This window comes from Carassius gibelio, chromosome A7 (genome assembly GCF_023724105.1).
Source record: "Carassius gibelio isolate Cgi1373 ecotype wild population from Czech Republic chromosome A7, carGib1.2-hapl.c, whole genome shotgun sequence".
NCBI classification, from domain to species: domain Eukaryota; kingdom Metazoa; phylum Chordata; class Actinopteri; order Cypriniformes; family Cyprinidae; genus Carassius; species Carassius gibelio.
The window spans coordinates 30,703,851-30,731,429 of NC_068377.1; the positions used below are offsets into that span (position 1 = coordinate 30,703,851).

At 38.3% G+C, this 27,579-nt stretch overlaps 1 protein-coding gene across 3 annotated transcripts in view; it reads left to right on the top strand.

Annotated features, from left to right (window-relative positions):
• Nucleotides 1-27,579, top strand: part of LOC128017177 (neuroligin-2) — a 173,673-nt gene that overhangs the window by 95,116 nt on the left and 50,978 nt on the right. For 2 of the 3 annotated variants that reach the window (XM_052602427.1, XM_052602429.1), the window contains exons 3-4: nucleotides 3,735-3,788; nucleotides 19,925-20,074. In XM_052602427.1, coding sequence (XP_052458387.1) covers nucleotides 3,735-3,788; nucleotides 19,925-20,074 — 204 coding nt within the window. The remainder of the gene's footprint in view (nucleotides 1-3,734; nucleotides 3,789-19,924; nucleotides 20,075-27,579) is intronic. The other variant, XM_052602430.1, reaches the window with a different exon arrangement.

The following is a 27,579-nucleotide window of genomic DNA, read 5'->3' on the forward strand; positions in this document are numbered from 1 at the left end:
GACACCTGTGGTCTGCCCGATTACGAGCCCTGACATCTAACACTGAGAGAGTGTGTAATTCGCCTGGCATCTGCTGATGAGGCTCGCTGTGTGTGTGAATAGCTCATCCATGCAAAACAGCAACCACTGTGTAACTCCAGCGTAGCGTTCACCTGCTTTTGGTCACATACACAGTACACACATACACACACTCAGACGCACATGCAATCACATGCACGCATGAGTTTACATGTTTATACCATATAGACACACAAGCAAAATGACAAGCGAATTGCCTTAAACAAACCTTCATACCACAAGCATCTCAACAAGAACAGATCAAGTGATAACCACATTCACACATGCACAAATTATGTGCAAATGTGCAAAATCAGAAGAGCATCATGTGCACACATGGCATTGGGCATTTGGTAGTGCCCTGTTAAGGCCAGAGGGCAGAGCAAGGTCAGCCTCAGGAACTGGGGCTGAAATAATAGATAAAATAAGCACTTCACCAAAGAAAATAGAGAGGCTTGGAAGAAGAAGTTATGAGGAGAGAAATGATGAGAAGAGATGATCAGAAAAAAAATTGGATGGGAAGCGTGCAGCAGAGGAGAAAGAAGAAATGAATATTAGAGAGGCAAGGGACGGTCAAATGGATTGGAGGAGGAGGAATTTGGGCAAAATATCTCCATCCAGGTAAAAATCAGAGAGTGTAAAGTTGAAATGAGCCTTTTGGAATGGATGAAATTGATTTTGGCAAGTTGAATAAGTCTATTTATGGAGAAATTATAATAATGAAGAAATTAGGAAAATGGCTCATAGTGTGTGTGTACACTATCATTGAAATATTTGGGGTCTTAATATAAGAAATTAATACTCATGTCATATAGCACCTGTTCCCTAAACGGGATCTGTTCACCTCTAGTTGGTGTTCTAGGTTCTGTTGTTATGTGTTGTGTGTTTTTTCCTTTGTCTGTTTGTAGGGTGGAGACAAGCGGCAGGTGCGGTGGATTACCTATGATGAGTTGACTGATTAAAGGATCTCTATCCTCCGGTGTGGTTGCCCTGTTTGAGCTTGCCTTCTCTCCAGCAGCAGACTTTGGGCCCTATCATACTTTGGGCACAATGCGTGGCATTGTTTTTGCTAGTTTCAGCCCGAGCAGTTCTCATTTTCCCGTTTTGTTGTTTAAATAGAAAATGCATTTGTGCACAATTGTGCGCCCATGCGAGAGGTGTGTTTAGGCGCATTAGTGGCACATTGATATTTTGAGGAACTGAAAATAGACCATGGACCAACTCAAACCTAAAGTCTGACACTATAATTTTTATTTGTTATTTAAAGAGCGCATTAGTAATATGCGCCTATAGGCAGGTACATACTGTAGGTATACTGGATTTAAAGGGGATGGGAGATGAGACTCTTGTTGGTTTATTGCACATTACGCCCAAGAAACACCCATTACTCATTAAGAGAATACGGACAATCAATTTAGACTATGTGCCCCGGCGCACCAACCGTTTTCCCGTCATTAAACTAACAAAAGTGCGCTTTAGACCATGTGCTTAGATCATTAAAATAGGGCCCTTTGAACTTTCTTTCATATTTGATCTTTTGTTGTTTTCTTTTCTCTTCCCTTTTTGGGTTTAACTTTAGTATAAAATACATTTATAAATGTTTATTTTACATTAACTTTGAGCGTGGACTCCCCATTTATTTCACGCTGCCCTGAGCATGGCAGTTTGTAACATTTGGTAGTTACACTGGTAGTTTGTAACATATATATTTTTTTTTTATGCAAAATATTTTTTTCATTTATATAAGGGTGGGAAATGTATGCAAACTAAGAACAGCACTGAGTCCTCAATGATTATATACAAAAGTGGGAACCATTATAGTGCAAATAATAAGAAAAATATCTGAAATTATAATTTTATGTAACACTCCCTCCTCTTTTTTTAATGCTCACATACAATAACCTTTATTGAATCTCATTAAATTTGGCTTCAATTTATGGCTTTGGTTCATAGAGTACTTCCATCATCACAGGTAAGGAGAGACAATAGTGGACTCAGATGCGCCTGTAAACTCTGTAGCAGATGGCACTTCCTGTTTGGCCAGACTGCCTTTCTTGTGTGTGTCTTTGATTGACATGATATTACTCTCAGTCAGCAAATACACATATTGTCCCCTGATTTTACTCTACATCTCTACCAGAGCGAGAGTGATTTGACCTCTTTCTCTCACACATACATCCACTCTTACCTTTTTCCTCTTTAATGTCTGGGAAGGAAAGCCATGTCCAGTAAAGGGAGCTCTTCATTATTTTTCTATATGTATCTCTCTTTTTCAAACTCTGTCTCTCTCTCTCTCTCTCTCTCTCTCTCTCTCTCTCTCGCTCTCTGACAGGCATTTTTCAGGTCAACTCACACAGAAAGAAGTCTAAAAGGGGTCTAAAAATATCTTTATAATGCATTCGCTGACAAAAATGATTTGTTTCGAGAAGTTACACTCCTTTCTACTTTTCACTTCTATCTGCAACTGTTTAGTTTACAGTGAAAATGAGAAACCCAAGATGCTATTTTGATTCAGCAAGGTTGTATTAAATTGATCAAACGTGACAGTAAAGATATTTAGAATGTTACAAAAGATTTCTGTTTCAAATAAATGCTGTTTATCACAGAAAAAAGTATCAAGGTTTCCACAAAAATAGTTTTTAAACATTGATAAAAACGAGAATTGTTATTTTTGAGCACCAAAAATGACGGTACACTCATTTTTACTCTTCCTCATAAATCTGCGCTTGTTTAGTTTTCACTGGAATTCAGAAACCTGAGACCAAGAGTGAAAATCTAATTAGCATAAACCAACAATAAAATATATTGGAAAAAATAAATTGAAAAATAACATAGTTTTTTAGGGGTTTTTTTACCAGTTTAATGTAGATGATGAATCCCAGATTTTAATTGTCATCTCAGTCTTTTGCAACAAGACTTTCAAAGGTTAAATGAAATGAGTATATTTTGAATACATTCAAAACACTTTCAGGGTTTAATAATGAGAGATGGTGTTAAACTTTTATTTTTGTGCCGTGTATGTATAGAAAGGCTAAACTTCACAGTTTGCACACAAAGACAAGAGTCAACACTGTGTGTGTATGTGCAAAAACAGCACCCTGTTCCTGTTTCCCTAAAGGGTGTTTTTGTGAGAACACGAACACGTGCCTGGTGTGTTATGCCCTCCTTCCCTCAGGTCCTCTTCTCTATCACCTCTCACATTTTTTTCAAGCGAGGCGGTTGATAGCTTGACCACAGCGCAAGGGACGTCAGAGGAGGGAGGGGGGACTGAGGTGGGAATGAGAATGGAAATTCTTGTTTTTCATACTTCAGAGGTTACTTCCTGATTCCCCCACAATGATTTTTCCTTCATCCCCCCTCAGAATGGTATCAAGTCAAGCTGGTGTTAAAGAAAGGCCTTCGAGCCGCAGCAGAACAATGGCGGGAGAGAATATTCACTTCTTTGATCTTGTAGCCGATTTGTGTCTTTCTTGATATTCTGTGTTTATGATGCTTTTTGTTGTCTGCCTTTGCTTTTCTTTTTTGTCACCTTTTGAACAGAATGAGAACAATAACCTCTTGCTGATTTCTTGTTTTTTGCTCTTTCTTGTTTTCCTTTTTGATTTTTCTCTTGCCACAGTAATCTTTTTTTGAATTTTCTCTTTTCTCTTTTTCCCTCCTTTTTTTCTTAACCCTAGGTCCACTCACAAAAAAACATGATGAATCAACACTGAACCGGCCACGAGATGAAGGTATTTTTGTTGCATGTTTTTCCTTTTTTCTTGTCTTTTTTAGAAATTTTAGAAGTCTTTTTTTGGAAAATTAAAAAAGCAAACAGCCTTTCCTTGGTAGTGATGAAGAGTATATAAACCACATATGCATATATGTCTGTGTGAATGTCTGTGTGCAATGAGCTGAAACGGTCTCGTTTGACTTTGAAGAGAGACATGCAACTTCTGAAAGTGGCAGAAAAAACACTATTTTCATTAAATGAGAGAAGAACTGTGGTTTTGAAATGTAGTACTTCGATAGAGCTGTCTGAAGTACAGTTTTACAGCAGTTGCTTTATGATGCGTTTCAACACTCAGAGCGATTATTAGGCTTTAAACTTATCTCCAACTCTCACAAAGACAAAGAGCTGTTTTGTCAGTGTGAATAGTTCTCTGGATTCGGTAGTAAAGACCGAACCATAAATCTAAGAAATAAAATGCTACCATGGGGAGAAAAGCCAGAAAAACACAGATACACACACACATGGATCAGCACATGTTGTCATCTTTTATCTTTGATATTGCTATTAAAGTTCTTTTTTTTAGCTTTTTCCTTGAGAGCAGTGTGTGTTTTTTTTGCCCTGATGTTCTTTCTTGTTTACAAAAGTTTTTTCATTCTTGCTGGGGTTTTTATAGTTCTTTGAGAATGTGAAAAAAAATGGGACTGGAAAAGCTCTGAAAATAACTTTCATACAAATTGAAACTCATTGGTTTTATTGTATTGATAAACTGTTGGTTGGATCCTTAAAAGCTTGTGGTCTCTCTAGAACTGAATTATTGACCCATTTGATTGTAATTAGTACTGAATTACTATAAACCAGTCATCATTACCACTTCATTAATAGATTATGAAAATAAGTATGGAGAAAAAAAATCTGGGATGAAGGACATTTGTCTGTCTGTCTTTTTTTTTAGATACAGATGGGGCAAAAATGACAAAATGAGGTTGTCCTCAGTTGGAAACACAAATTTTATGAATCATTAAAATGTTGTTGTTTGAGGTTCGATCTATCATCAACATTATTTGCTGTGGTACACTCAATAGAGTTCTGTCTTCATTTAGCTACAATAGGTAAATGTATGTGAGTGTTTGTAAGGTGTTTATGGGAAATGTTTTATTTCTTGTGAACATGGCAGTGTTAAGCTGCTGAGAACCGGATCGATTTATTGCTGAGGGAGAAAGTGTGACATCTGAGCACGAGTTTGAGCATGTGTCCGAGTGAGTGAGTGCATAATTAGTGTAAGCTTCAGCCGAAGGCCGAGTGTCGAGACAAAGAGACAAAGGTGTGTGTGTCCACCTGAATCCAGCTCATTATTCAGGCTGTGTGTCACATCATTATCAACACTCTCACACACATTTGAAATATACAGCTTCATGCTGGATTTCTCCGCCGTCTCTTGCGCTCTGTCTGTGTCACGCTCACTTTATAAATTGTTCAGCCAGACAGCATCGAGCACAACCTCACACTCAACACCAGTCTATCAACACCTCAGTCCAGGTCAGGTGGATTGAAAAGCAAAGACTTTAGGACCCTGAATCCATGCATCCCTGTCCACAACTGCTATGACACAAGCCATCTGTTGAGGGGTTATGCTGTTCATGGCTCACCTCACTCAGGGTCTTTCCTTTTAGTATATATGAGACTTATGCAACAGACCAGAAAGAATGTTGGTGCTTTTTAAGGTTTGGAGATCAGTCAATGTTATTACAATGTTATTACAGCCAGGTTTTTTTATTTGTTTATTATTATTATTATATTTAGAGATGTGACCTAAACAACAAAAAAGGTTAATACAATTCCCCCGTTTTGTCAGTTCCAAATTTTACTGCCACTATTTTTTTTATTTTAAGTAAAGAATGTGAGAAATAAGAGTTGAGTGTCTTTTACCATCATTAAAGGAGTAGTTCACTTTCAGGTAGTTCACTTCACGATCGACTGAAGAAAGAAAGACATGAACATCTTGGATGAAAAGGGGGTGAGTACATTATCTTTAAGTTTTTGTTCTGGAAGTGAACTACTTCTTTAAATTAGAACATATAGTATAATTTTATTACAGCGATTTTCAAAAACAAAGGTGCATTAAGTTCGTCAAGAGTGATATATATATTTATTATTTATAGTAAAATTAAGGTTATTTATTGAACAAGTCTTTCACAGATGGTTACCCTGATTTGGCAACTTCTGTCAAAAAAGTGGGAAGATCCCACAGCATATAGATTTGCTTGTTTATTTACTTGAGCTAAAAGGCACATCTGTCAGAGTTTGCCTACAGATTTAGGCCTAATTTATAATTTGAATATTTTTATATGTGACATCTAAGCCTCATTTTGTCGACTCAATACTTTAGCAAAATGTTTATTCGGCATAATATATGCTACATAATAAGAAGTAGCATAATTTAAGTTTGCAAAGAGACCCATGAAATCTAACTTTGCTTTTGTTGCTCATGTCGTGATGAGATGTTCTGTAACCACTACAGTGTTCAGGACTGCAAGTACATTCATTATTAGAACTCTAGTCCCACAGAAGTGCCGACACACTCCTCCAAGCAATAGATTTGCTGTCGACCTGAACGCACAAACAAACACGCACACACATGCAGAGTTCCCTTTGGGATTGATTGTGTGACACAGAGTGTGATGTGTGTGTGCCTACTTAACCATATTTCAGGAACAAATTTGTACACAAAAGTGAGCAAAACCTGACAAAATCACCAAAAACCTCCATTTGGGTACGTCCTCATTTGTAAAACAGGTATAAAAATTATGTATGAATGTATTTTGCATTTCAAAATTTACCAAAACATTCAAAATCTGAGTATTTTTGAATTTTCAGAATACATAAGGTATCAACCTCCTTATTAGACTGCTGATTTCCTGCAGGGATGGCCATTATTTCAAATACATGCATTTGAAATACTATTTTGTATTTTGTATTTAAATACCTTTGGAAGAACTAAAATTTATTTAAATACATTTAATCTTAGTAATTGTTTTGTTTTTAGTATTTTGTATACTTGTTGAGACAGGGAATAAGCAGTCTCATAAAAAGGTTGATTGGCAAAAAGTATTTTATATATTTTGAAACTACAAAAATCCTAAGATTAAATGTATTTAAATGCAAAGGACTATCAAAATACTGCCCATGCCTGAATGTATCAATTTCATTTAAACTATATTTGATCAAATTGAGTTGGCCCAACACAATTATATTTCATCGCATGAATTTGTTTTATATGAGTTTATTTATAAAAACAATATATTTATTGGATGGAAATCCCGCCCTCAATTAATAATCATCATTTTTTGAGTGTATTACTCATTTTCTGTGTCCTACAGTTGCTATTTCTCCTTTACTGCATCTCTGTCTTTCTGTTTGTGTTTGTGTGTGTGTGTGTGTGTGTGTGTTTATGTGTGTGTCCATTTGTGTGTGGGTGGGGGGTGCGTTTGTGTTTGGGTGAATGGGTGTGTGTTGTTGTGCGTGTGGGGGTTGAGTGGACGTATGTAATGTATTTCCCTGTAGGCATTGATGTGTGCTGACGTCTAACTATTTGCATGTTCACTTTCATTAGCTTTAGTGCCCTACCTCCATGATCACTCATCCACAGAGTGTTGAGCCTTACAAAACCCCCTAGGGCAGGGCTTTTTAATTTGTGGCCTGGGGGCCCAATCCGGCACATCAATCATCTTCATCCGGTCCAAAAAGGAAGAGTAAACGCAGATTGTACATATGCCTTAAATTGTTTTTGCACTAATTAGTTTGTCCACAAGGTGGCAACATGGGTACGGCCCGTTGTTTCATACAACAACAACAACATCATGAGATATCCTCAACCCTGGACAAAGATCATTATCACATGGCGTATAGTTTGAGTGGCTGTGCGTTCTACTGTAGGCTATATACGCTGAGCCGCTTCAGACAAACTCCAGTAGCTCTTCAACCGACAATAACACACAATTATGTCAAAGCTATAAAATACAATTGATAGTTTATGTGAAAATTGTTTTAAGTTCACTTAAATTAAAATTTTTTATATTTTTCAGAGCCTGCTAAATGTAAAAAAAATAATGGCTTTCACTACTGTAATGTTGAATGGTTTTAATTAATGGCTAAAATGAAAATCCATTTAATAGAGACATCAATAGCAGTATTGGTATCAAAAATACTGCCCCTTTTTTAAATAATATGCCACTTAGTAAAGAGATGCCATTAAACACATTTAAAATATACCACTTTTATGTTATTTCTACATTAATTTGGGGGTAATATATTAGTATGCAATTAATTACTATTAATAACTGAAAAATATGCAAATATTTAGTTGTTTTTTTTATCGATTGACAGACAGCATTAATATTAGTCTTTTATAGATGTCGATGTTGGTAATGCTAGTTTATTTTTTATTGCTAAATATGCATTTAAATTAAATATCTAATATTATAGCCCCCTCAGAAAGAAATCGGCACAGCCCCCCACCCTTGGCCCCCTTCAAATTTTCAATTCAATAATACAGCCCTCAAATGAAACTAATTGAATATCCCTGCCCTAGGGGCAAACACCACCAACCCTCATATTACCTATACATGACACCACTGAACAATATGCTTGTTCATTTTATAAGTTAGGGGATTTAAAGTGAGGCAGGAGGAAAGCTATCGAGAGAGAATAAAAGTGTTGAACTGGAAAAATGGACCGACAGGAACATTAGAGGTAGAAATAATAGAATAAAAGGAGAGATTCACTTACCTATACAACCATTACAGTAGAGATAGAAAAAGACAAGTATGTCCTACTTATGTCAGATCTCTGTCTAAGAGAGCAGGTTAGATGAGCTGGCAGGGAAAGAGAGAGAGAGAGAGAGAGAGAGAGAGAGAGAGCAAGTGTTGATCAAATCACAGTGACATTGTAATAGAATAATACATGTTTGAGTTTCACCAGCAAGCTTTTCAACAGACATTTTCAAAGAGGGAAACATCAGTGTACTTGCAACATCTCCAACATTCAATTGTTTTGATTAGTAATAAATATGCTGGGGCACAACCAGAGAATCTTGGTGTCACTGACTCCTGGCTTTCTTTTATTATTCTTAATAGACACCTTCTAAAATGTTGCATCTCTTTCTGAAAGACATAGAGGTGCATCTCAAAAAATTAGAATATAATGGAAAATATCTTTATTTTTTTGTAATTTAATTTAAAAAAGCAAATGTTATTATATTTTAGATTCATTGCACACAAACTGAAATATTTCAACTTTTTTTTTTTTTATGAGCTTAATTAGTTTGATTAATTTTGAGTATAAATACTGGGTACCTGTTGGGCTAGTTTAGAACATGCAACCACAATTATGGGAAAGACTAGTGACTTGACAGTTGTCCAGAAGATGATAAAAAAAAAACACCCTCTACAAAGAAGGTAAGCCACATAAGGTCATTGCTGAAAGGGGTGGCTGTTCACAGAGTGCTGTACCAAAATATATATTTATAGAAAGTTTATTGGAAGGTGTAGAAGCAACAGGGATGACCACAGCCTTGGTAAGATTGTCTGGAAAAGCCGATTCAAGAACTTGGGAGAGCTTCACAAGGAGCGCACTGAAGCAGGAGTCAGCGAATCAAGAGTCACCACACTCAGACATCTTCAGAAAAAAGGCTACAGCTGTTACATTCCTAGGACCAAGCCACTCCTGAACCATCAAAAAACATCAGAAGCATTTCACCTGGGGTAAGGAGAAAAAGAACTGGACTCTTGATCAGTGATCCACAGTCCTATTTTCAGAGGAAAGTAAATTTAGCATTTAATTTGGAAATCAAGGTCTGGAGTCTGGAGGAAGACTGGAAAGGCACAGAATCCAAGCTGCTTGAAGTCCAGTGTGAAGTTTCTGAAGTCAGTGATGATTTGGGGTGCCGTGACGTCTGCTGGTGTTGCTCCATTGTGTTTAATCAAGTCCAGAGTCAATGTAGCCATCTACCAGAAGATTTTGGAGCATTTTATGCTTCCATCTGCTGACAGGCTTTATGGAGATGCTGATTTCATTTTGCAGCAGGACATTAGCACCTGCCCACAGTGCCAAAACCACTTCCAAGTGGTTTGCTGACCATGATATTACTGTGCTTGATTGACAAGCCAACTCACCTGACCTGAACCTCACAGAGAATCGATGGGATATTGTGAAGAGGAAGATAAGTAACATCTGACAAACAATACAGAGCAACCTGGGCTTCAATAACACCTGAGAAGTGCCACAGGCTGATCACCTCCATGCCAGGGAAGTCGTGGCCTAATGTTTAGAAAATCGGAAGGCAATTGAAAGGTTGTGAGTTCGAGTGTCGGGCCGGCAGGATTTGTAGGTGGGAGGAGTGCATGTACCATTCTCTCTCCACCTTCAATACCGCGACTTAGGTGCCCTTGAGCAAGGCACTGAACCCCCAACTGCTCCCCGGGCGCCACAGCATAAATGGCTGCCCACTGCTCCGGGTGTGTGTTCACAGTGTGTGTGTTCACTGCTCTGTGTGTGTGTGCACTTCGGATGGGTTAAATGCAGAGCCCAAATTCTGAGTATGGGTCACCATAGTTGGCTGAATGTCACGTCACTTTCACTTTCACACTGCATTGAAGCAGTAATTCGTGCAAAAGGAACCCCAACCAAGAATTGAGTGCATAATTAAACCTGCTTTGGAGATCTTGAAAATTTCTCAAATTTTTATTTTGATTGATCTTTGAGAAAATATTCAAATTATTTGAGATACTGATTTTTCTAATTTCCCAGGCTGTAAGTCATAACCATAAGAATGAAAACTATTTGAATAGTTCAGTTTGTGTGCAATGAATTTAGAATATAAGAAAGTTAGCTTTTTTTAAATTAAATTATAAAAAATAAAGCACTTTTCCACGACATTCAAATTTCTTTAGTTGCACCTGTATATCTTAATTTTTATAGTCCATAATTGAAAGTCATATGTAAATGAGTTTCACTTACAGTATGTTTGGACACAATTTATTATTATAAATAGCAAGTTCTATATTATTCTTTTAATTTAAATTATACATTATTTGAGTTTTATTACTAAACTAGTATTTTTAAAGTCACTTATTTTATAAAAAAAATATTTACTATTTAACACAAATTATTAACATAAATAATTGATTTAAATTCATGGGCATTTTTACTTGTCTGTAAAATGAATTTCAAACATAAGCTTATAGATCAAAAAGGTCTATAAGAATATATGAAACATTATGTCTTCTGTATATCAATGTATGAACCTGTGAATTTTGTCAGAGATCACTTTTACTCTTATTTTACAATATCATCTGCAAAAATTGTATATATATTGCGAATAACATTTAGAATAACAGACACTAAAATTATAATGTAATTCTGTTTGTGTGTACATACATTTTGAAATTTACCAAATGTATTGGCCCTATAAAGTAAAGATGAAAATATTTAAATCATGATCAATATATGTCAATCTCTCCATTGTTCAGTAAATTACATTAAATTGCCAGTCATTGCATGTAGTAAAGCTCATTCAACCAACAGCACATAAGTTTTCTCTGAAACCTTTTGCTAATTTCTCAGTATAGAACTAATGAATCCTAAAAGTAAATTCATTTGGGTTCCAATCAAGGCTTGAACAGGATGCTGTGTTTTTTTCCTGTTTCACCAGTCAGTGATGCTTATCTCTTGTCAACAGGCCAGACAGCGGTACTCTTTACAGCGCTTCTCTGTAATTTAAATGAGAGGTGGATGTAGATACTGTAGGTTTAATGAACCTAGTCCAGTCAAGATTCCCTCAGAATTCACTGGTAATTAAATTGGGCTTGCTTGATGAGGAAAACTTTATGGAGAAAAGGGAGACAGGGACTAAACAAGGTTAAATTAGGACATCCTTTCCAGGCACACACATACATTTCTACAATGACTGCCAGGAGAGTCCAGTCTATTATTGTTGGTCTCACCATTATCCTGAAACAAACAAGAGTAAGCACGCAAGGGAGAAAGAGAATAGAGAAAGTGGGATAAGAAGAATGAGGGTTAAAAATAATGAGCAAGAAAGGAATTGAAAAATGAATCCTTCATATATGCTTTTTGTGGTAGTTCATGTGTGGTCTGATTCGGGTGTGTGTTAAAGTGTATGGTTGTTATTCACGGTTGAACAACTTCTGCGTGACTAGATCTCAGTAATTGATCCTCTTTAAATGAAAACAAATCAAGTCGGCTCAATTTAAGCATGCTATTTTGGAAGCCCATTAAGAAGTCAAGAAGAGAAGGAGAGAAGTGCTGACACAAGTGCCAAGTAATGGCAGGAGAAAAATTTTAAAGGTTTAGTGTACCTATTACAAATAGGTGTAGTGCTAAACGAAAGACTAAAGTGCTCGAGGAGGATATGGAACAAATGAGGAGTTTACTCAAGGAAGAAGGAGAATACAGACAATATATATAATTACAATACGATCTCAGGTTAACACTCACATTCACAATACTATTTGGTTGACATGCACATACATTCATTGACACATTTAAATCACGGACGAGGAAGAACTGAACAGGGGTGCGTTTCCCAAAACCATAGTTGCTAACTAAGTTAGCAACTTTGTTGGTTGCAATGCAATTTTCCATTGCCAACCAACTAAGTTCCTAACAGGTTAGCAACTATGGTTTTGGGAAACGCACCCCAGAACGGGTATTTTTAACACACAGAAGGTAATGAGGGAACTGGAGACAGATGGGGAATAATCAATTAACCAACCTCGCACCGCAAGAGGAATACCAGCGGAGGGGGGTTGGGGGTTCTGGAGGCGGGCCAGGGAGCAGGTGAAGAGGGAGCATGGAGCGGAGTGGATGGAGGGAGGAGACCAGAGCAGGAGGAGCCAGATGCTCCTCCAGAGACCAGCCAGGACGGAGATACATGGTGGAGTCGATGGCGGGAGGAGCCATGGTGGGGAATGAGCCGACGACACCAGGGGGCCGACAGGCAGAGACTGCTACGGTGCATGAGGAGCCCAAGATGGAGCAGCGCAGCCACAGAGCCAGGGTGACGTCGAGGATCCGGAGAGCCTAGGTGGAGCAGGAGGCTCAGGCGACCAAGGCGGAGGTGGGGCCCTGGAAGACCGCTGTGGAGCCGGAGCGACTGAGGATGGAGGTGGAACCAGAAGGAAGGAGGAGCCTGACAGAGCCGGAGGGATGGAGTGACGAGGTGAAACCAGAGGAATGGAGTCCCGAGGCGGCGGATGGTCAACGACTGACCAAGGTGGAGCCGGAGGGACGAGGGAGCCCGGTGGAGCAGGTGGGATGCCAGGCCACGGTGGAGACGAGGGAGCTAAGAGCCAAGGCGGAGCCGCTGGGTCAAAGGAACGAGGAGGAGTCCAGGGTTCGGAGGCTGGAGGCGGAGAAAGGGCCTTAACACACCAAGGCGGAGCTGAGGACTGGCAGTCCAGCGGCAAACCATCGCGCCCAGATGGCGCGGACTGAGGGTGAGCTGCGGGACTGACTGGCACCAGCAGAGATGAGGTCGATGAACGAGCTGGTCTAGGAGGAGGAGAGAGAGGAAGGGTGGGAGGAAACACAGGAGGATCAGAGCTGGACGGAACCAGCGTAAGTGGAGGAGGGGAACTGGCATGTCTAGGAGGAGGTGGGAGAGGGAGGCTGGGAGGGAATACAGGAGACACAGGAAATTCAGAGCTGGGCGGAACCAGCGGAGACACAGAAAATTCAGAGCTGGGCGGAACCAGCGGAGACACAGGAAATTCAGAGCTGGCCGGAACCAGCGGAGACACAGGAAATTCAGGTCTGGGCAGAACCAGCGGAGACTCAGGAAATTCAGAGCTGGGTGGAACCAGCGGAGACACAGGAAATTCAGGGCTAGGCGGAACCAGCAGAGACACAGAAAATTCAGAGCTGGGCGGAACCAGCACAGACACAGAAAATTCAGAGCTGGGCGGAACCAGAGGAGAAACAGAAAAATCAGGGCTGGGCGGAACCAGCGGAGAAACAGAAAACTCAGGGCTGCGCGGAACCAGCGGAGACACAGAAAGCTCAGGGCTGGGCGGAACCAGTGGAGTAACAGAAAATTCAGGGCTGGATGGTACCAGCGGAAACGGAGCAAAGGAACTGACTGGAGGAGGTAGGAGTGGAAGACTGAGAGGTTATACAGGGGGATCAGGGCTGGATGGAACCAGCGGAAAGACAGGGGATTCAGGAATTACCTCCATAGACCAGTCCGTTAGATCCATAAGTTGCTCCATATTTCCTGAGACCGAATACAGCTCACCCTCAGTCGTGGATGTGAGGGAAGGGCTTTCCTCCATGCCCTCGTTCTCCACTAAGACTCCCACAATGCACGGTGTTGCCGGCTCACATACCTGGTCAGTCGCGCTTTCGAGGTCCTGCACCCTGTCGGTGATTGGCTCGGGCTCTGCGGCTGCGGTGGGCTCTGGCTCTGTGCGGCTTGATGGTGGCTGGCTGGTCTCTGGGTCGGGAGTGGGGCTGGAGATATGGGGAGCCTGGGGAGCATTTGGGGATTCAGTGCCTTGCTCAAGGGCACTTCAGTCGTGGAATTGAAGGTGGAGAGAGCACTCTCTCTATTCACTCCCCCCATCTACAATTCCTGCCAGCTTGAGACTCAAACTCACAATCTTTGGATCATTAGGCCACAACTTTTATTATTATTTTTAAGTCATTATTCATAATTAATCTTCCTTTTAAGTAATCACTTACTGTAACTCAGTAACTATTGCTAGAGGTCAAAGATTCTCAAATGAAAACCTCAGTGGTTACTAATGCTGGGTACCCAACACAAGATAAATGGGCTGATTTTGAGCTGATTTTTCCCTTTCCAACAATTCTAGGTAATGTCCTCATTATCTTACTGGTTCTAGAGATTATTTTATCAGATTTTCCTGTAATGTGTAGTGTGTTAAGAGTGACTGAATCTGCTCAGAAGAATGTCGGAAGCACCCATGATCGTGAATCAGAAATCTTGATGTGTAGGAGGAACCCCAGAGGACAAACGATCTGGAGATTTATCATGTGAAACGAAACAATATCCAATCTGATAATAGCTGACTGAAGATGGAAGCATAACCAAAATCTGTGACTCTAGAATTATTATATAGTGTACAAGTCAAATAGACTAATTTTGTAAAGCATTTTTGTTCTTTTGGAGCTTGATAAACATGAAGCTTGAAAAAAGAACTGTGAAAATTCTCCTTATATGCTCAACAGGAAATAATTGAAATGCATATGAGTGAATAAATAATTACAGTATTTTAATACTGGCAGGATGTGTATTTTTAAATAAAGTGAAGAAGGGGGAGGATGTGGTGAATGCTAAAAAATAAAAGTTAAAATGTGGGGAAAACAAGTGTACAAAAAAGAAGTGATGGAGTTCATGAGTCCTATAGTAGGAGATCATAAATAAGATGAATAGATCTCTTGTTTCAGTGGATGTATGAGGGGAGCGTGGGGATGAAAACATAGCGAGGTCTTTGTTTCAGAGAGAAAAAAACTCTCTCTTCAGTATCAGGGATGTTATTGGGAATTCTTCTGTCTTGAATTCAGACCAACTGAGATCACATGCAAACAGTGCTGCTGTGCTTAAATGAGCGTATGTGAATAGTTCACCCCAAAATGAAAATTATAGCGTTTTCTCTAGCTTGACATTCACTAGTCAATCTCCAGTTTAGTTTTATAGAAAAGAGCAGTTTGTTTGTGTGGCATAATGGTGAAGAAAGGATGCTGGAATTTTCTTTTGGACTTTTGCACATGTGAAATAAAACTATGTATGAGTGTTGTCCGCATATGTGCATTTAAAGACAGCATACAGCATGAAGTATTCATAACCCCTACTGCAGAGTCGATGTACATTAGGGCAATATTTTTCTCTGTCTCTGTCTTATCCTACTGAGAGCTCTTTACGATATTGATCCATGTGTAAGAGAGACAGTCTGACTGCAGCCTGTAGTTTAAGTGTTGATTGTCAGTTTCTCAAATGCCCTGTTTTCTGCTCCTTCAACCCCACCAAAGGCTCCCTTCTGTAATCTCTCTCTTCTCTTGTGCTCGTCTCCATTCTTTCAATCATGTGGTGTATCTTCTTTCATTCAGTATAATGATGAGACGGAAGAAAATTTTGTAATAGTGCAATAGCATTGTGGTTTTTATAACCAGGAAAAGTAACTCTTGCTTATCTTCAAAAATAGTAGCAATAGCAGGTAGTCCTCTAAAAAGGTAAGACAGAAAAACAGGGTTTTGCCATTTGTGGTACATATATATATATATATATATTAGGGGTGTAACGATACGCGTATTCGTATTGAACCGTTCGGTACGACGCTTTCGGTTCGGTACACGGTACGCATTATGTATACCGAACGGTTCGTTGGAGTAATTAATTATATTTGAAAAAAAAAAAAAAGAGAGAGAAAGAAATATAATGATATGCGTTCAACAAGGTAGCCCAATAACCCAAACAACGTAACAGGCAACGCCCCTGACACTCCCGAAGAAGAAAAAAACACCATCTTATATGTTTATGTTAGGCTACTCAGCAGGCGCTCGCTCACTCAGTACACGCTGAAGGCTCGTTGCAAAATAGCCAATGCGTTTAACAGACTAGAAATGAGAAGATCCTCCAGTAACCAACAGGTCTGGTGTTTGGGTGCACTTTGGATTCCCTTTAAGCTATAATGGTGATGGCAAGAGAGTGGTGGATAAATAAACAACGGTATGTCGCATCTGCAACATGACAGGGTACACCAGCGGGATTACAAAAAAACAACAAAAAAAAAACAGCGGGAATATCTGGGATATATGCGTCAGTACTATCTGGGAAAAGACGAAAAAAAGGAGAAACATGCACGCAGCAAACTATCCCTGCAGCATTTAGACACTATAGCTTACAGGGAATCCAACCCAAACACCAAACCTGTTGGTTATTTTAGGATCTTATATTTCTGGTCTGTTAAATGCATTAGACATTTTGCAACGAGCCTTCAGCGCGTGCTGAGTGAGCGAGCGCCTTAGGGGCCGTTCACATATCGTGCCTAAAAACGCATGGAAAACGCTAAGCGCTTCTTTCTCCTGAGGCGTCTGTCTTTGCTAAGCAACAATGACGTGCTCTCTCCATGAGACGCGGAAATTTCAGCGAAGGATAAATGGATTTGCAGCTCTAAAAATCGCTTGCAGTAGCTCTGCTACTGAATTTATTTCAAAATTGCAATCCATATACAACTATGATCAGCTGTTCCTTCATCTTGGCTGAGCTCTCAACGTTGTTACGGGAAAGGATGAAGCTGATTGGTTGGTTCTTGTCACATGACCCGCGGTGCGCTTGCGGCATTCTGAAAAGTTGAGATGTTTTTACATTTTGCTGTATCTAAAACGTATCGAACCGAACCGAACCGAACCGTGACATCAGTGTATCGTATCGAACCGAACCGTGAATTTTGTGAACCGTTACACCCCTAATATATATATATATATATATATATATATGTGTCTGTCTCTCTGTCTGTCTATTTATCAATCAATTGTTTATCTGTGTATTCTTTTTTTTCCATCATTCTAACTATCTGTCATTCTATCTATCGGTCCATCTATCATTCTATTTGTCATTCAAGCCAACGTAAATACTAATGGAATCTTTTGGACTGTCAGTCAAGGACTGTCAATCAAATGTGTATACAAAACCAAATTTACCCACAAAAAAAGGCTACATTGCAGATTTCTATATGCAAAAATCACAGGTTTTTGGACTTTGCTCTAGTAAACACAAAATTTACAAGCGCTAGCTATGATGGAATTTGGTAGCCTGCCTATCGGGCCACGTTGTCTCAAGTGAGAAATATGCCATTGTGTTTTAGCACCAGTTTAATTGGATGCGGGTGACAGGAGAATAGAGGAAGGAATTGTCTATGTGGCTGTGTCTAATGGATTCAGAGCTAATTAAGTTCACACAAGAGATAGAGGCTCGCCACCATCAGAGGGACATAATGGCAGAATGTGTACGTGTTTGTGGGTTGACCCACACACATGCGAATGCACTGAGAAGTAAACACAAGTTTGTTTCTAATCACACCATTGTCTCCGTTCTGTATGAGAGGATCAGAGGTGAGCAGCAAGCTCTTGTGGTCCTCTATCTCTGAGTATGCATGTTCCTTTTTTAATTTATTTGTTGTTTTTAGTTTTTAGATCGTTCCTTTTCACGCCCTCTCCTACTTTTCCTCAACACGGCCTCTGTTTCCTCCCTTCTAATCTCCATGTTTTTCTTTCTCTCCCTCCATCTCTCAGTGTGCTTGCAATACTCGTCCTCCCTTTATACACCAATTTTATGGTATATTTCAATGTGAGGACACAGGACACCAGGCGGCAAAATAAAAGAACAGGATGTTTTGGTGATTATTAGACAGAACACATTGAGACTTGAAATGAATCTATTAAAAAGGGATAGAGAGAGGCAGTGAGGAAAAACAGGTTGAAAATGAATCACGATGAACACAGATGTACGGTACTTTTTGAGTGTTTGAATGCCGCCTTTGGGGACATGTGATGATGTGCATGCGCAAGGTCCAAAATTAACACCCGTCAAACAATTCATGCAGGTACAAATGGCTTTGCAGGATAAATAATATATTTTAAAAAGGTACTACTGAGGGTAGGGACTTTTAGGAACTGCAACATTTTACAACTTATTACTTATTTTGCAACACAAAATAAGTTTATGATGGCTATCTAACTTTTTCCTCCAAACACCAAAACATAGACAGACAGACAGACCGACTGATAGACCGATCAATCGATAGATCTCTATCCATTGTTTTATCCTTCTGTCGTTTGATCCATCATACCTATCATTCAGCCTATATATCATTTGTTTTATCTATTGTTGGACTTGTTGTTGGTTCTATCTATTGTTTGGTCTGTCTATGTTCTATCTATCATTCATTGTTATCGATCAGTCACTTGTTCTATTGTTTGTTTTATCATTCTATCATTCTGTCATTCTCTCTTTAGTTCAATCTATCATTTTTTCTATCACTGTATTTATCAGTCTGATTAACGTTTTTCAAAACACCAATATTATATGAGCAACAAAATAAAAATATCTTCAATTAATTGAATTTAAAATGTAATTGATTCAGTATGATTATTCCTTGGTCTTAAAGTGATAGTTCACCTAGAAATATTTACCCAAGAATATTCTCTCATCATTGGTAATCAAACAGTTGAAGGTAGCCATTGACTTACATAGCATTTTTTTTTTTAAACTATGGAGTAAATTCTGTAGACTAAATGATGACAGAATTTTCATTTTTGTGTGAACTATAACTATGACAATACAGTATCAGGAAGTATTTTCCATTGGCAGGTTTGATGACAGTTCATTTTGGAGCCTGTGGGCATTTTGGAAAAGTGTTTGACCGTGATTGAAACGAATGTGTGGCTCACGTGACATTTGGAATCACACAGTTTGAAAATGTGTGTTCATGTCACAGCATCTTTGTGTCTGTCTAGTCAGGTATGACAGTATTTGTATGTGTTTTATGGATGAATAAGTTAGTGATCCTTCTTGACTGTCTGTCTGTTTGATGCTCTAATCTAGTAACGCTTCGGATACATTTGTGTTTTTGTGTGTGTTGGCTCCTGCTGCATCTTGGAGCACTGGACATCATCAGTTATCTGCTTTAATGAAATCGACTGAGATTCAGATGGTGATTGAAGGTGCCAAGGGGTTAGAAAAGTGAAAGTATGCATGTCTATATAATAGATCTCCATGGCAACAGTCAATGGGAGCGAGTCACTTTGATGGAATGGCCTCTGCTGGGTAGATGGGGAAATCAAATTGAGGCAGTTACTATAGCGACGCTTCATTGCAGCTGCCTCTGCATCTGTTTCGGTGTGTGAGTGTGTGTGTGTGTGTGTTGTTATATCTTGAAGAGTAAGAGCTTATAAGTGTCTAAAGTGACCTAACATCTAGCTATTTACTCTCAAACAAAGGATCCAACCATCACTCTTAGATAAAAAATAAAATAAAATGTGTAGTTTCACAAAGTGACTCATTTCTGTAGCTCTCACTTACTCAACACTCTCTTTCCTTTCATTTTGACTTTTTTTTAGACATCCGTGACCGCAGGAAGAAACCAGTCATGCTCTTCATTCACGGCGGCTCTTATATGGAAGGAACCGGAAACATGTTTGACGCCAGTGTTCTTGCGGCATATGGGAACGTCATTGTAGTCACCATGAACTATAGGCTGGGAGTTCTGGGTAAGTGTACTTCATTTATTTTCCCCATTAACTCTTCATGCATGTCTGAAATTTGCTGGAGGCACAGAAGCTGCTCCATATGGTAGATCAATTAGCAGTGAGTTCTGACTCATCAAGTTATTATTTTTTTTCTTAGGCCTTTATGCTCCTTTTTATATCATGTTTATGCACTCGTTTTTAGGATTCATTTATTTTATTCATTTGTTCATTTGAACTGCTCATGTAAATCAAGTGCTACACGTTTTGTTCATGTAGTTAATGAACATCAAGCTACTTTTTTATATGAATGAAACAGGCAACATTCCAATTACGCAACTCTAATGTGGGGTTACTTTTATCAGGTCTGGTAAAGATAGTTAACTTTCAGTTAAATCTGGCTAAATAAAACCATTAATTTTCTTCAGGAAAGAGCATCAGCAGATCCCACAGTGCTCCAATTACAGTCTATAGGTCCATTTCTGCTTAATTGTTCTTATTATATAAAAGTCACTTATATGAAAGTGAATCCTGAATCAGAATAACTTCTCAGGGTAAATACCTGCTATTGTATTTAGAGTTTTTCATTAGTTTTGACTGCAAAGCTGAATATGCATAGTTCAGAAGTGTGCGAGTTTCTTAAGGGTAATATGAGGAGAAGAGTTTTTGAATTAAAGTGCTAAATCCTTTCTTATTTCCTCTCTCTTCCTCTTTTATTATTTTACAAGTCTGAAATATTGAAGAGTGATATATTCATGCAGATTAGCTTTGGCTCTGACGGGTTTATTGGGCCACAGCAGTTAGAAATATATTTTTCCATTTCTTACTTTAACTGCGGCACTGCCCAGAGCGGGGATAAGGCGGCCTTTAGATTTGCACTTAATAAAAAATATATATATATGACAAGGAAATAAAAAAGAAAGGCGCTTTGGATGTTCAAAGCTTTAATGCTAAACTGCAGAAAAGTTGGTGCCAGTTTGAATTCGTAATACTTGTAATATATAACATACACACAAATACAGCTGAAGGGCTGAGGCTGAGTCAGATGGTTCTAAGGCCCTGGGTGTGGTGCTTTAGCATTTTGACTTTCTCTGGCATATTAGCGCCTTATGTACTTGGCTCTGGAGCTTAGAGCAGATAGTGAAGCTTAGAAATGTCAGCCTCTCAGCTCAGCTCTTCCTGCCATGCAAAAGAGAGTGCTTATGTTTGTTTGTGAATGCCTTTCTCTCACTACCTGTTTGTCTTCTCATAGACTCAAGACTTTCCCCTCTAGATATAATGCAAAGCACAATGAATTTAAATTGATGCAGAGAGAGAGAGTGAGAGAGTGTGTGCGTGTGTGTAAAAAATTGATGAAAAATGTCTGTCTGGTGCGACGAGCAGTGAAGCCGCATTGGGATTAGTGGTGAACTAAAAGTAGAGATGCTAACTGATAGCTTGATAGTAGCTAAGCTGTTTTCAAGCCAGTGTATATTTTTCATTAAAGGGTCATGGACTTTAGAAATCTAAATTCCCTTGATCTTTTGACATATAAGAGGTCATTGTATTATAAAAATATCCTGTAAGTTCCAGAACTCAAAACTTAGTCTAAAAACAGTTTATATTGAAGCCAATCTGCCAAATTGACAGGTTGTGGAATGTGCCACTTTATGACATAATAGTGTGGTTAAACCCCGCCTCCGCAGAAGAAGATCAACGTCTGCTTCTACATCAGTGCCTGTTTAGCCCCGCCCACTAGTTCATTCACTTCATTTTTTTCTCTTCATTTTTTCCACTCATTTATTTACAATCAAGGCACAATTCATCCGACAGTAAGGACGCACCACATTTTTATTACGTGGTCACTACTGCTTTGTCTTTTATTACAGATCGTTTGATATGTATTGAGTATTTATGCCTTTTTAAACTAAATCAAAGCAGCGTCCAACTATGAAGGAAATAGGCTGTCAAACATATACATCTGTTAGCCAATCATATCAGTGGATGTTTACTTCTGAGTAGAGGTCTTCACGGGTCCAAAAATTTGTGCCCGAACCCGACAGAGACCCGTAATGTACTACACCGAACCGACCCGGACCCGTCTAATATTTCAAAAGCTGGACCCGGACACGTGTAGATCCGAAAAATGTCTACCCGGACCCGACCCGGACCAGTATATTGTTTGAAATCTGGACCCGAACCCGCCGGGAAGACACAGACCCGACTGGACCCGACGTTCACATATTCCACTTTAAATTGCTATTACAAGTAAATAAACCTGTTGCGAAGAATACAGCTTTTTGTCTTACCTAATTTAAAGAGCCGTAGTCTCTCTTCCTTGTACCTGACTGCCTGTGATGCATTACAATCCTCCGACAAGAAAGTTATTCATGTTATTCCTCTCGTTATTCCAAGTCCAAGCTGAATCCACTCATTATTTCAACTTCAGAAGTCCACTTGATGTCACGGTGACGGATGACAAATGCTACTGTGCACATGTACATTCTGACTCGAGTTAATTCGCATAATAACTTACACTGTTTTCCTTTTGAACTATAATAACGATCGCTCGTGCAATGCCATGGCCACTGACGTTATTTATTTACTATCATCTGATCTCTGTGCTCTCTGCTCTGCATCGAGTCTGAATCTGAACCACTAAAACTTTAAGATTAAACGGTTCATTTATAATATTATAAAAATGGGAGAAAATGTAAAACACGGTTTGGCAGTCCAAGTGTCCCTCACTGGTTGCCATAGAATCATGAAATGCGCTTGAGACTGCACATGCGTGCTAGCTGTATCAACCTAAAATGCTTTAACGCAATTTGAGTGTAATAGAAAACATTCATGTGACAGTTCACCTCAGATTGTGTTGCTGATTTGAAATATATTAAATATGAGTGTGTCAAGTCTGCAAGCATTAATACCGTGCGTGCACTTGTATATTACCTCTGAGTGTGTGCGAGCAAGAGAGAGAGAGATCACTTTTTTTGGCTCACTCTTTTCTGTGAGACAGTGAGATGTATTTAAAAGAAATAAATGTTCGGTAACACTTTATAATGACTGCACACTATTAATCATTAATTAAGCATTAGTAAACAGATAATTGATAATTTATAAAGCATTAATAGACAGTAATAAGCAGTTTATAAATACAGATATAAATGCTTTATTCTTGATTTAAAAGAATATCTATAATGTGTTTAATAATTGTATTTTCATACTTTATTCATGATCAATTTATCATTTCTCAATGAAGTATAGCATTATTTACAAACCAGTTATTTAGGAGTTGCCAGTTATTCATAAGATCACAAGAAATGTAGTAAATTCAGGTAGTTATAAAGCATTTAGTAGTGGTCAGTTAACTATTTATGTGAGCTCATCTAAAGTGAGTCTAGTTATGCCTTGTAAAGCATTTATAAATGATATTTAAAGACTCAGTTATCTTCTAAACAAAAAACGGAAACAAACACCACACAGTGATACAGAACATAGAAATATCTCATTTGTAAAAGGTTTACAAGGCATAAATAGTCCTCACTTTAGATGAGCTCACAAAAATAGTTAACTAACAACTACATATGTTTTATAGCTACCTGATTTAACCATGAATTACAGTAGAAATACAATAAACCATTTATTAACACTATAAGTAACTATTACTATATGTCTGAATAAAAAGATGCATGAATGCACATTTAAATAGTTTATTAATCATTTACTTACAATTTCTAAGTGATCTTATGAACCACTGACAACTCTTTAATAACTGTTGTGTAAATAATGCTATACTTTAGAAATGATAAGTTGATCATTAATAAAGTATGAAAAAACAATTATCAAATACATTATAGATATGCTTTTAAATCAGGTATAAAGCATTTATACCTGTATTTATAAACTGCTTATAAATGTCTATTAATGCTTTATAAATGATGAATTAACTGTTTCCTAATGCTTGACTAATGATTAATAGCATGCAGTTATTATAAAGTGTTACCAAATGCTCTCATATGGCAAGGCTGCATTAAATTAACTTCTTTTAAAAACATTAAAAACACCTTCGACCCCAAACTTTGGTGAACGATAATATATGTAAAAATATTGTTCCCCATCATAGCTTCTTTAGTAGCCTGTAGTTTAGCTAAGTACTTTTTCAAAAGGCAAGGTTTACTTTAAGTCATTATGTTGAGTCGTGCCAAATCTGGACCTCAAGGACACCTGGTGCATGCAAGTGTCCACAAAGGAAAGATATGATGCAGGATTTATAGCAGCAGTGACAGGACACAATTAACATCAGCACATCTCATCATGCACTGGCAGCAGTGTTCCGTCGTAATGCCCCTCCTCTCCACTATCAGCTTCTATCATGATTCTGGATGGGGGCCAGCAATATGAGCACTGAGGCGACAGTGATTCAAGAAATTGCAGATCCTCTATCCTCGTGGGCCGTCATTTGAAATGAGAATGAGTGACGTGAATCAAACTATAATTTAGATAAAACCATTGGCCTGCACACAGTCTGTCACTTGTTCAGTCACAGATGCTTTGCTCATTAGAATTATGGATTCAATTTATATTCAAACCACATCCAACTGAAAGAATTTGATGTCATTTTTAGACTTTAGGAAGATTGCATAATTCATTCATTTAAAGGTTGTATAGTTGCACAGGTCATTTGAAGGCTGTGTTGGTCGTTTGAAGATTATGTAAGCCACTGGAAGGTTTTTTGAATACTTCATAGCTGCCAGAGATCTTATGCTATAGACATTGTGTTCTATAGCAATCCTCTCATAACCAGCAATCCTTTCATAACCAGCAATCCTTTCATAACCAGCAATCCCGTCATAACCATTGAATCAATACATTTTCACTGTGTTCTGATGAATCTTAAATAGCCATATTCACATTGAAAAATCATAATTTTTAAATTACAGTCAAAAAAAACAACAACATTGTTTATATGAAGTAATCAGTAAAACTGACTGACCCACTGCTGCGTGATGGGGCTTGTTGATCCCTGTCTCACTAAATTTCTGACCATTACCGCATTCTTCCATACGCTTCTGCGATTTTTGTTCACTTCTGCAAACATTCTAATATTGTATATAATTTTCACACATCAGGGCACTGCTATCAATATGTGGGGTATTTAAATCCCTTTTTGAATGAGCGCTCACAGTTGCAGTTTTCATTTCAATTTTGCGATCAGGAGCGCACTTTGTAAAGGGAGCATCTTACTTTAAAAACATTTGTCAATGAGCTCAGGATCTTTTGAGGAGCAAATCCTCCAATATCTTGCCAGTTTTCTCTCCTTACTTTTGACCTGTGATCAGTAAAATCTGACTTCTGCTGCTTGTGTTTGTGCTTGGGTTGTTGTGATTGTTTCCCCTCAAAATTGGGCTGCTTTTAAACTGTTGCCATGGGTTGATTTTCCCCTGTGGGTTAAAGGTTTCAAATATTGCATTTATTACATTTGGTTGAAATGCTTTTACTGAAACATTTTGCATTCTACCTGTAATAAAACTGTGATAAATGGTTTGGGCCACACTAGTAGAAAGCATTTGACCTGTGTTTATGATAAATGTGCATAACAGTGACGGAAAAATATGTATTTTAGGGATGGAAATTACATTTGGTATATTTGTGGCATGGTAATTGCATGGTAATTGTTTGTTTGTTTGTTTGTATGTTTGTTTGTTTTTTAATGGCATGGGCTTGAGATGAAAAATGTTGTGATCATTATTTTACCTTCCATGATCATTCAGACTTGATCCGCTGCAGTATTATTGACACTCTGTCAAGTCTGCATCAAAATCAAGGTAAATCAAGGTAATCACAGGTAAACTGTCTGACCAGTCAGGTGTTTGTCATGGGAAGAGATCCACAAAACAGCTATGGTATGCAGAGAGTTATAAGAGTTGATGTTACAAATACATCTTTTGAATATACTGTGTGAACTCATTGCCCCGTTAGCTCAGAAAGTTGAATTTTCTCTACTCAATATACTTTGTCAGTTGTTTTGTTTAATGGTCTAATTTTTGTTTATTGGTTTGCATTGGTTAGTCACTCAATTAATTCTCTTGTGCTTCGTTACCCCCATTTTGAATGATGTTGTATTGATGTTTTGCATTTATATCTGTATCAAGTTTCTATGTGATTTTACTGGTATTAAGTTATGCTTCTTAATGCATTAACTAGTGGTTACCAAATTGAAACTTATCATCCAGTGTTAGAGAGGGAAACTCGATATGGCAGTCTCATATTTCAATCCAGATTAAATTTATTTCCATTTTTATCAAGTATGTAAAATTTGATCACATTTTTTATGTGATTTTACTGACTTTCTTCATTTGCTTGTATTGTGTGATAGTGTTGGGTGAGAGTCCAACTTGTTGAGTCAGAGGCGAGTCCTAGTCTTTAACCAATTGAGTTTGAGTGAGAGATGTTTATTAATGTATTTTTATCTTACTTCTATGCTGTTAACTATATATATATATATATATATATATATATATATATATATATATATATATATATATATATATATATATCATCTTTCATGTTACACATGATGTGGATTCATGTTTGCTCTGAACAATTCTGATTTCAAAACGTCTGAGTCTATGTCAAGTCTACCCGTGTCTGTCCGAGTTCTTTCATAGTTACAGTCCAAGTCACAAGTCCAAGTACCCCAGCTCTGCTGTTTGGTGCTATTAACATTAATATCCAGTGAAACTGATGTGGATACTCAAAATTAGTAGTTGAGTTGCACAACTAAAATCTAAAAGAGCCAGACTGAGGATGACAGAACTTGAAATATCCTTTTGAATCTTTGTACAGTATGTGATTTGTTTAAATTGGTTTTGACAACTGACCCACAAGTCTGTTAGCTCAGCTATATAGCTCAGTTTAGCTCATATTTATGTCTGAATGCCTGCTATTGTTAGAACTGAATGTCTATGTTTGTCTGTGCAGTGGAAACTCTCTTGGATCCAATTTAGCTAAACTACAGTTCATTATTTTTATATCATCTGTCACATAATATATCTCATGCACAAACACACATAGTGAAAGGTCTTGGGGGGAAAAGGAGTGATAGTTATAAATTCCTTATTTACACACACGTCTCTCTCTCTTTAGCCTTTAAGGTAGTTCTGTCTGTCTTTTCTTACCCTGCTGCAGGTTTTTCTGCAGACTACACCAGCATTCATCATTGTTTTGACACCATCACTTGTTCTTACATCTTTTTCTCCTCCTGCTATACTCTGTTTTTGCTCTGGTGAGTGGTGAGCTGCAGGTAGAAGTGTCATCTTCATATTCCCCAATACAGCCATGTGGCTGTTGTTTTTTTCTTTCACAGCATCCCCTGTTACCGTGACAGAGGTTGACGTGGAGGTAATGATTTAGAATTTCCACTTGCACTGCGTCTCTCTGTGGCTGAAGGTGGAAATGGTGTCTCGACCCCAACCATCACATGCTGGATATCATATCAGTACCTGTACAAAAAAAGCACATCCCTGAAATTCAGCGTAAACTTTAAC